The 11,256-nt window shown below is 38.3% G+C and overlaps 1 protein-coding gene across 1 annotated transcript in view; it reads left to right on the forward strand.

The window, feature by feature from the left end:
• LOC118408856 (mucin-5AC-like) overlaps positions 1 to 11,245 on the forward strand; it is a gene marked incomplete at its 3' end in the record, with an annotated part of 16,985 nt that extends 5,740 nt beyond the window's left edge. The window contains exons 3-22 of the mRNA XM_035809716.1: positions 1,710 to 1,919; positions 2,174 to 2,260; positions 2,551 to 2,760; positions 3,086 to 3,211; positions 3,611 to 3,820; positions 4,080 to 4,166; positions 4,452 to 4,661; positions 4,987 to 5,112; positions 5,509 to 5,718; positions 5,971 to 6,096; positions 6,247 to 6,372; positions 6,868 to 7,077; positions 7,535 to 7,720; positions 8,117 to 8,326; positions 8,587 to 8,712; positions 8,995 to 9,120; positions 9,473 to 9,682; positions 10,144 to 10,329; positions 10,720 to 10,929; positions 11,193 to 11,245. Of these exons, the coding sequence (XP_035665609.1) occupies positions 3,733 to 3,820; positions 4,080 to 4,166; positions 4,452 to 4,661; positions 4,987 to 5,112; positions 5,509 to 5,718; positions 5,971 to 6,096; positions 6,247 to 6,372; positions 6,868 to 7,077; positions 7,535 to 7,720; positions 8,117 to 8,326; positions 8,587 to 8,712; positions 8,995 to 9,120; positions 9,473 to 9,682; positions 10,144 to 10,329; positions 10,720 to 10,929; positions 11,193 to 11,245 (2,490 nt within the window). The remainder of the gene's footprint in view (positions 1 to 1,709; positions 1,920 to 2,173; positions 2,261 to 2,550; positions 2,761 to 3,085; positions 3,212 to 3,610; positions 3,821 to 4,079; positions 4,167 to 4,451; positions 4,662 to 4,986; positions 5,113 to 5,508; positions 5,719 to 5,970; positions 6,097 to 6,246; positions 6,373 to 6,867; positions 7,078 to 7,534; positions 7,721 to 8,116; positions 8,327 to 8,586; positions 8,713 to 8,994; positions 9,121 to 9,472; positions 9,683 to 10,143; positions 10,330 to 10,719; positions 10,930 to 11,192) is intronic.
• Positions 11,246 to 11,256: the final 11 nt, after the last annotated feature.

An 11,256-nucleotide genomic window follows, 5' to 3' on the forward strand; every position in this document is an offset into this window, starting at 1 on the left:
CTCTTGCGAGCAGATTAGAAGGCCTTTCAATGAAAACTTCAAAACAGTCAATGATGATAGTGACTTTACTCCCAAATGCGTCTCGAAAACAAGCTGGCATGGTACGGATGATTGCCTCTCGTTCAGGCCACTTGATAAGAGGTGTCAGACGTATGTCCATCACAATCATCCATGACCAGAAAACCCTTGACACAGTAGGCTGACTGATATTGAATCGATACGCCAGATCTTGTTGAGGCGGATTGAGTCTGAGTTTCACCAAGACCATCACAAACTCCTGAAATGGCGTCAAGGTTTTGGTCTTCCTGGATACATTTGGTGCAACAAAATCAAAAATTATCTTCAATGTGTCAAAGGCTGGCAAACCGGTGTAAAATCTCACCCTGTCATCACTGTCGCGACAGTCAGTAAAGTAGTTCTCAGTGAAATCCTGCACTGCCTTTGTTTCCATAAACAGATAAGCAAACTCTGTTGTCTGTGTACATTTGTCAGAACTGGAGGGAGTCTGTGTTTCCATCTCTGAGTCAGGAGCAGCCAAAACCTCAGTGGAAGCAGGTACCATCACGGGTTCGATGGGACAGTTTTCAGGCTGATCTTGTTCTAAGTCCTCAGGAGCAGCCAAAACCTCAGTGGAAGCAGGTACCATCACGGGTTCGATGGGACAGTTTTCAGGCTGATCTTGTTCTAAGTCCTCAGGAGCATCCAAAACCTCAGTGGAAGCAGGTACCATCACGGGTTCGATGGGACAGTTTTCAGGCTGATCTTGTTCTAAGTCCTCAGGGGGATCCCTTTTCACTTTCTTGGAAACTACTGGCTCAGCGTGTTCTCGGAGTTTTCGTCGCCGAGCTGATCGCTTGGCTCGCTCGGCCCTGTGGGCGCCTGTCCCCGCCACTTCTTTCTTGTTATGCCCGAGGTTGATAGATGGTACCCAGTCCACGTTAAATTTATCCCAGTCTTTGCTGGGCTGTCCAGAGACAAAGTGTTTGCCACATACACGTTCATTTGTTAGCTTTTCCTCCGATAAATCTGCTCTGCTAATGGCAGAAATCCATTGTCTACGGCGATCTGTTGTCAGCTCCTCCACATATTTCCCCTGACCAGTTATCACGCGGGGAACACGGAACAACTTAAAGTTTACCTTTTCGCGATGTTTGTGTGCTGCACCCGTTCTACTCCCACAGCCGACAATCAGGCAAAACACCATGATGAACATGCAGGCACTTTTGAACAAAAATGTGGATCGCAATTGAAGAAACTGAACAAGAAGAGATCGCTTGAGCACGCAGCGCCTCGCAGCGCAGTGCATGGACCCCAAGATGGCCGCCGAATCCGGTTGCTGAGATGGGGGTCACGTGACTGAATAAGCCCTATAAGGCCTTTTTAAAACATAACCACGCTTTACTTCACACAAATCGACAGACATTATCATTATGCCATATGAGATGAAGCCACCCACAATTTCAGCGGACTAGATGCAAGAGTTTTAGAACAAAAACACAAGGATCTATACCAATACGTATGAAAAGCATTCAACAACACACGATGGCAATCCCTTTCATAAGCACAAATTGATCACGAAAATACAATGTACAACTTCATGAAATGCAGAACTTCTCTCACATTGGCACAGCAAGCAGCTGGTGTTCAAACCAACATTTCATATGGTCTAATAACAGAGTGTCATATATAACCATTCTATGTCATCTCAGAGAAAACTACGCCAGTCACAACAGAGAAGACAACACTTCCAACAACAATAGTCCCAACAACACACATATCTACGGAAGAAACTACAGCACAGACCACCGAAAAGACAACTATACCAACTACCATTGTGACGACTCAAAAATCAACACAACAAACTACTGAAAAGACAACGATACCAACCACATTGCAACCTACAACAGAGGCTACAACAGGTAAAACCGTTTAGTCCCTTCGAAAACAATAGGAGATGGGTTTTTACTAGGCACGGCAGTCCCAAATTATCGACACACCAATATCCAACGAATACCAAATGATTTAGATGTACAGAGGAATTTCAAAAGGTCAGAAGAAAGATTTCCCAAAAAAGCATTGAGAAGGAAATCGTTCCAAAAAAAAAAAAAGGTGCTATAGGTTGCTCTCGCTATATAACATTAAGAAATAACTTACGTTCTGCAATTTATTGCAGAGAAAACAACTGGATTCACCACTATCTCAACGACACAAGTAACAACTCTCCCAACCACGATTAAGCCAACGACACAATTCACCACAGGTAAAGGTGCTTTACATTTGAAAGCGAAACATGTAAACTAATTCATTCACACGAAAGACTAATACATTCCAGATCTACAGAGTATCTACCAACAATGCCAATCTCAGTCATGTTATGGAAACAATAATAGAAAACCTTCCATTCAAGAAATATCTGACTCTATCCGAGACAAAGAGTCAGAACCATCTTCAGCCTTTACAGTAAAAAAAAAAAAACTACGCACCTACAGATCAGATATCTTAACTATATGTTTATACATATAAGATTGCAATTTCCCCATCTTATCTTAGACAAAACTACGCGGCAAACAACGGAGAAGACAACACTTCCAACAACAATAGTCCCAACAACACACATATCTACTGAAAGAACTACAGCGCAGACCACCGAAAGGACAAGTTTACCAACTACCATTGTGACGACTCAAAAATCAACACAACAAACTACCCGTAAATCTACGCTACCATCCACAGTACACCCTACAACCTTGCTCACCACGGGTAAAACTACGAAACTGATCATCCAGTACAAAAATAGAGTCTATCTTAGTACAACAATTTTCAGCGACATTTACAGCTGTAACAATTTTTAATGAATTTTAACATCTAATAAGGTTTTGTTTCTAGCATAACCACGCTTCATTTCACAGAAATTCACAGCCATTGTAATTATTCCAACCAAGATGGAGCCATCCACAACATTTCTACGGATCAACACAAACGCATTCACATGTATACAAATAATTTAACAAATGAGGAAAAACTATATAAGTAGCTTTTACTTTATTGTTTGCAAAACCGCTTAAACCTGGCCATTTTATTGCAGAGAAAACCACAGGAGTCACAACTATCCCAACGACACTTCGCCCAACAACACAAGTAACAACTCTCTCAACAACACAAGTAACAACACTCCCAACAACGATACAGCCAACAACACAAATTACCACAGGTAGACTGGTTAGCTTAAGAAGTAAAACATTAATTCATACTCATGAAACCAGTGACGCTATAAGGCCTTTTAAAAACATAACCACGCTTTATTTTATACAAATCGACAGACATTATCATAATGCCATATGAGATGAAGCCACCCACAATTTCATCGGACTAGATGCAAGAGTTTTAGAACTAAAACACAAGGATCTATACCAACATGTATACAAAACATTCAACAACAAACGATGGCAATCCCTTTCATAAGCACAAATTGATCACGAAAATACAATGTACAACTTCATGAAATGCACAACTTCTCTCACATTGGCACAGCAAGCAGCTGGTGTTCAAACCAACGTTCCATATGGTCTAACAGCAGAGTGTTATATATAACCATTCTATGTCATCTCAGAGAAAACTACGCCAGTCACAACGGAGAAGACAACACTCCCAACAACAATAGTCCCAACAACACACATATCTACGGAAGAAACTACAGCACAGACCACCGAAAAGACAACTATACCAACTACCATGGTGACGACTCAAAAATCAACACAACAAACTACTGAAAAGACAACGATACCAACCACATTTCAGCCTACAACAGAGGCTACAACAGGTAAATCCGTTTAGTCAATTCGAAAACAATAGGAGATGGGTTTTTCCTAGGCACGGCAGTCCCAAATTATCAACACACCAATATCCAACGAATACCAAATGATTTAGACGTACAGATGAATTTCAAAAAGTCAGAAGAAATATTTCCATAAAAATGCATTGAGAAGGAAATCGTTCAAGATAAAAAGAAAGTGTGCTATAGGTTGCTCTCGCTCTAATACATTATTCATTAATAATTAACGTTCTGCAATTTATTGCAGAGGAAACAACTGGATTCACCACTATCTCAACGACACAAGTAACAACTCTCCCAACCACGATTAAGCCAACGACACAATTTACCACAGGTAAAGGTGCTTTACATTTGAAAGCGAAACATGTAAACTAATTCATTCACACGAAATTCTGATACATTCCAGATCTACAGAGTATCTACCAACAATGCTTATCTCAGTCATGTTATGGAAACAATAATAGAAAACCTTCCATCCAATAAATATCTGACACTATACGAAACAAAAGGTTAGAACCATCTTCAGCCTTTACAGTAAAAAAAACTACGCACCTACAGATCAGATATCTTAACGATATGTTTATACATAAAAGATTGCAATTTCCCCATCTTATCTTAGACAAAACTACGCGGCAAACAACAGAGAAGACAACACTTCCAACAACAATAGTCCCAACAACACACATCTCTACTGAAAGAACTACAGCGCAGACCACCGAAAGGACAAGTTTACCAACTACCATTGTGACGACTCAAAAATCAACACAACAAACTACCCGTAAATCTACGCTACCATCCACAGTACACCCTACAACCTTGCTCACCACGGGTAAAACTACGATACTGATCATCCAGTACAAAAATAGAGTCTATCTTAGTATAATAATTTTCAGCGAACTTTACAGTTGTAACAATTCTTAATGAAGTTTAACATCTAATAAGGTTTTGTTTCTAGCATAACCACGCTTCATTTCACAGAAATTCACAGCCATTGTAATTATTCCAACCAAGATGGAGCCATCCACAACATTTCTACGGATCAACACAAACGTATTCACATGTTTACAAATAATTTAACAAATGAGGAAAAACTATATAAGTAGCTTTTACTTTATTGTTTGCAAAACTGATTAAACCTGGCCATTTTATTGCAGAGAAAACCACAGGATTCACAACTATCCCAACGACACTTCGCCCAACAACACAAGTAACAACTCTCCCAACAACACAAGTAACAACACTCCCAACAACGATAAAACCAACGACACAAATTACCACAGGTAGACTGTTAGCTTAAGAAGTAAAACATTAATTCATACTCATGAAACCAGTGAAGCTATAAGGCCTTTTTAAAACATAACCACGCTTTATTTTATACAAATCGACAGACATTATCATTATGCCATATGAGATGAAGCCACCCACAATTTCATCGGACTAGATGCAAGAGTTTTAGAACTAAAACACAAGGATCTATACCAACACGTATACAAAGCATTCAACAACACACGATGGCAATCCCTTTCATAAGCACAAATTGATCACGAAAATACAATGTACAACTTCATGAAATGCACATTCTCTCACATTGGCACATCAAGCAGCTGATGTTCAAACCAACATTCCATATGGTCTAACAACAGAGAGTCATACATAACCATTCTATGTCATCTCAGAGAAAACTACGCCAGTCACAACAGAGAAGACAACACTTCCAACAACAATAGTCCCAACAACACACATATCTACGGAAGAAACTACAGCACAGACCACCGAAAAGACAACTCTACCAACTACCATTGTGACGACTCAAAAATCAACACAACAAACTACTCAAAAGACAACGGTACCATCCACATTGCAACCTACAACGGAAAAAACAACAGGTAAAAACAATTCTCACCCCTCAAAAAACAATGAGAAATAAATATGTACTTTGTACTATCTAGGTAGTCCATATCTAGGTATCAACATGTCCATTTCCATCAATACCAGATCTTTGATATGCACAATAGAAATTTAAAATGTACAGGAGAAAAATATACAATCTCTTAAACATTTCAAAGAAAAGGTAATAAAGGTCATATGCTCTCACTGTCTTTGTTCAACAACGATAAAATGTTGGCATTCTATTGCAGAGAAAACCACGGGATTCACCACCATCCCAACGACAATTCGTCCAACTACACAAGTAACAACTCTCCAAACAACACAAGTAACAACTCTCCCAACCACGATAAAGCCATCAACACAATTTACAACAGGTAAACGTACTTTAAATGTGGAAGCGAAACATGTTAACTTTTACAAAAATGCATTGAGATGTAAACATTTCCAAAGAAGAAAAAGCAATATAACAAGGTAGTACTCACTATACTTTTCACAAACAATTAAACCTTGACATTTTATTGCAGAGAAAACCACAGGATTCACCACAATCCCGACGACAATTCGCCCAACAACACAAGTAACAACTCTCCCAACAACACAAGTATCAACTCTCCCAACCACGATAAAGCCAACGACACAAATTACCACAGGTAGAGAGGTTTACCTTTGGCAGTGAAGCATGTAGTAAACAAATTCATACACAAGAAACCACACTTTCAAATTGTGTCATCACAGTATATCTAGTCATAGCTAACAAGTTATGTTATCTCATACAAAACAACAAGGCCAACAACACATCTGACAACACCAGTCACTGCAACACACGTAACTACAGGAAGAAATACAGCACAGAAAAACCGATTAGAGAACGATACAAAGAACAATTCTTACCACTCAAAAGCCAAGCCACAAACGGTCAAAACAATAACACATACAGTTGTATCACCAGATTCAAAAACGCCAATTCAGACCACACACGTTACCACTATCTCAACGACTATAAAACTAACAACGCAACATGCAATAGGTAAACTCAGGTAATGGCGGCATGGAACCATTGCAGAAAAAAAACACGAACATATCAGATATCCTTCGAAAATGTTTATTTATAGGAAATTATGATTTTCTTCCTTATGTAATCGCAGAGAAAACTACACGGCTAACAACGGAAAAGACAACACTTCCAACAACAATAGTCCCAACAACACAAATCTCGACGCAAAAAACTACAGCGCAGACAACCGAGAAGACAACATTACCAACTACCATTGTCACCACACACAAAACTACACAACAAACTACCCATAGATCGACGCTACCATCCACCGTACAGCCTACAACATTGGTCACCACGGGTAAAACTACAATAACATAGATTATAGAGTAAAAGTAATAATTCAATTTTAGCATAATAATTCTAAATAACACTTATATTACTTTATACTGTACATCTTTTACAGTGGATTTACACAAGACACTATGCCTTTCCATACAAAGGTGAAGTCATACATTTCAGGAGTTATTAATGGCATTTTATTGCAGAGAAAACCACGGGAATCCCAACAACACAAATAACTTCAGGTGACTGCATTGATAATGAATTAGCCATCTCCAATCCAAACCAATGAAAACACACCGGACTACGATTTCTACAATTTTTCAAACAAGCACAAAACCACAAGAACCATTTGAGTCACTTAATAACAACTATGGCAACAAATAGCCTTTTAGTAGTCACACTTCGGCTCAGATCACCTGTACATCAAGCACACTATGAACAATTTATCTATTTTGAATTTTATCCTTTCTCAGAGAAAACTACCCTGCCAACAACAATCAGGACAACACTTCCGACGACATTTAGTCCAACAACACAAATGTCTACGGAAAAAACGACACAACAGACCACTGAAAAGACAACGATGGCAACCACACAAGAAACCACTCACATCACTACAGCTAAAACAACTTTGCTTCCAACAACAGAAGTCACCACAGGTAAAACTAGCTCCTACACATTACCTTCAAGGTATTGACAGTCAGTGCTTATTAAAAATTTTCTATTTCCTTTTTTTTCCTAAACATATCACATATCTCCTTCCATTTTTAAAAATCTACGGATTGATATGCAATAATTTAAGAACAGAAACACACAAACATATATCCACATGTAAACAAAGCATTCAATAATAGAGGGTGACGACGGTAAAGCCACATTTTAATATCTTCTCTGTATATATATATATATTCCTGTCATATAACGAAATACTAAGAAAGCACAACGTTAAACGTCAAGGAATGGATCGTGACAACTTCTCTGATCAAACCAATATTTTCAGATGTTCTCGTAGCAAAGCTAGTGTTTAGTCATTGAAAACCATTTTATATCATCAGCGAAAACTACGCCAGTCACAACAGAGAAGACAACACTTCCAACAACAATAGTCCCAACAACACACATATCTACGGAAGAAACTACAGCACAGACCACCGAAAAGACAACTATACCAACTACCATTGTGACGACACAAAAATCAACACAACAAACTACTCAAAAAACAACAGTACCATCCACAGTGCAGCCTACAACAGAGGCTACAACAGGTAAAACCGTTTATCTCTTTCGAAAACAATAGGACATGGGTTTACTACTAGTACGTATGACAGTCCCATACAAATCATCAACACACCAAATGTCCAGCGAATACCAAATGATTCAAATGTACGGAAGAATTTCAAAATGTCAGGAAAAAGATTTCCTAAAAATGCATTGAGAAGGAAATCGTTAAAAAGGGGAAGGATACTATAGGTTACTCTCGCTCTATTACTTTAAAAAATAACTTACGTTCTGCAATCTATTGCAGAGAAAACCACTGGATTCACCACTATCCCGACGACATTTCGTCCAACAACACAAGCAACAACTCTCCAAACAACACAAGTAACAACTCTCCCAACCACGATAAAGCCAACAACACAATTTACCACAGGTAAAGGTGCTTTACCTTTGAAAGCGAAACATGTAAACTAATTCATTCTTTTCAGAAACGATGGGAAATAGATTTGTCCTATGTAAGGCAGCGCCTAAGGTATCACCACACCGAATTCCAAAGAATACAAGTTGCACAGTAGAATTTCCAATTGACCGGAGAAAGATATAACATGTCTTAAAAATTACTGATATGGAAAGATTCCTGAAGAAGTAAAAGTAATATGGGTAGCCCTAGCTATATTTTTTTCAAACACCATTAAACATTGACATTTTATTGCAGAGAAAACCACAGGATTTACCACTATCCCAACGACAATTCGCCCAACAACACAAATATCAACTCTCCCAACAACACAAGTATCAACTCTCCCAACCACGATAAAGCCAACGACACAAATCACCACCGGTAAATGTGCAATACCCTCAGAAGTAAAACATGACAACTAATTTGCATACACAAAACCACGCACATTCCAGATGGCGTCATCACAATACATTTGATTATTTATGGCTAACAAGTTATGTTATCTCAGAAAACAACTATGCCCACAACACATCCCACAACACTAGTCCCAGCAACACACGTAACTACAGCAATAACCAGAAGAACGACACCAAGTAAAATTGTTACCAATCATTAAACAACACCACAAACTGCCAAACACATATCACTAAGATACAAACAACGCCATTTCAAAACAGATATATTTAAAAATTCTTATTCACCAGGGCTAATAATCCTCCTCATGTAATCACAGAGAAAACTACGCGACTGACAACAGAGAAAACGACACTTCCAACAACAATAGTCCCAACAACACAAATCTCGACGCAAAAAACTACAGCACAGACCACCGAGAAGACAACATTACCAACTACCATTGTCACTACACACAAAACTACACAACAAACTACCCATAGATCGACGCTACCATCGACAGTACAGCCTACAACATTAGTCACCACGGGTAAAACTACAATAACATAGATTATAGAATAGTAAAATCATTAAATCTTTGCATAAAAATTCTAAATAACAATTACATTATATTGTACATCCTTTACAAGGATTCACACAAGACACTATGCCTTTCCATACAAAGGTGAAGCCATACTTTTCAGGAGTGATTAATGGTTGGCATTATATTGCAGAGAAAACCACGGGAATCCCAACAACACAAAAAACTACAGGTGACTGCATTGATAATGAATTAGCCATCTCCCATCCAAAGCAAAGAAACCACACCCGGGCTATCATTTCTGCTTTTTTTAAAACAATCACAAAGCCACAAGACCAATTTGAATCACATACTTTACTTAATAACAACTATGGCAACAAATAGCCTTTAACTAAGTTTTAGTAGTCACACTACGACCCATCAAGCACACTATGAATATTCTATCTATTTTGAATTTTATCCTTTCTCAGAGAAAACTACCCTGCCAACAACAATCAGGACAACACTTCCGACGACATTTAATCCAACAACACACGTGTCTACGGAAAAAACGACAGAACAGACCACTGAAAAGACAACGATGGTAACCACACAGGAAACCACTCACATCACTACAGATCAAACAACTTTTCTTCCAACAACAGAAGTCACTACAGGTAAAATTAGCTTCTACATATTACAAATACCTTCTAGGTATTGACAACCAATGCGTATTGAATTTTTCCTATTCCAATTCTCGTTTTTAACGTATCAACTTCTTCCTCTTTTTCACACAAGGCATTTCAACACAATTGAGCTTTAAATGTAAAACAAACTTTATTGTACAAAAAGTAATAGACATGACTACTATTTCAACCGAGATGGAGCCATCCACACCGAAGCATACAGACATATGTATACGAAGCATTCATCAACAAACGGCGATGTAAAACTTCATGGAATGAAACCTGACATATGCACAACAAGCATTTGATGATTAAACCAATATTCCGAATGTTCTAACGGCAAAGTGTTAAGTCATTGAAAACTATTTTATATCATCTCAGCAAAAACCACACAAGTCACAACGGAGAAGACAACGCTTCCAACAACAATAGTTCCAACAACACACAAATCTACAGAAGAAACTACAGCACAGACCACCGAAAAGTCAACTTTACCAACAACCGTTGTGACGACTCAAAAATCAACACAAGAAACTACTCAAAAGACAACAGTACCATCCACATTGCAGCCTACAACAGAGGCTACAACAGGTAAAACTATTCTCAACTTTTCACAAACAATGGGAAATAGATTTGTCCTATGTACATGTATGGCAGCCCCTAAGGTATCACCACACCAAGAATACAAGTTGTTTGATATGCACAGTAGAATTTCCAATGGACCGGAGAAAGATGTAACATCTCTTAAATATTTACTTACTAAAGATGGAAAGATTTCTGAAGAAGAAAAAGTAATATAGGTAGCCCACACTATATTTTTTCAGAAACGATTAAATCTTTGCATTCTATTGCAGAGAAAACCACGAAAATAACCACTAATCCAACGACAATTCGCCCAACAAACACAGTATCAACTCT

This window comes from Branchiostoma floridae, unplaced genomic scaffold (genome assembly GCF_000003815.2).
Source record: "Branchiostoma floridae strain S238N-H82 unplaced genomic scaffold, Bfl_VNyyK Sc7u5tJ_464, whole genome shotgun sequence".
In the NCBI taxonomy this organism is placed as follows: domain Eukaryota; kingdom Metazoa; phylum Chordata; class Leptocardii; order Amphioxiformes; family Branchiostomatidae; genus Branchiostoma; species Branchiostoma floridae.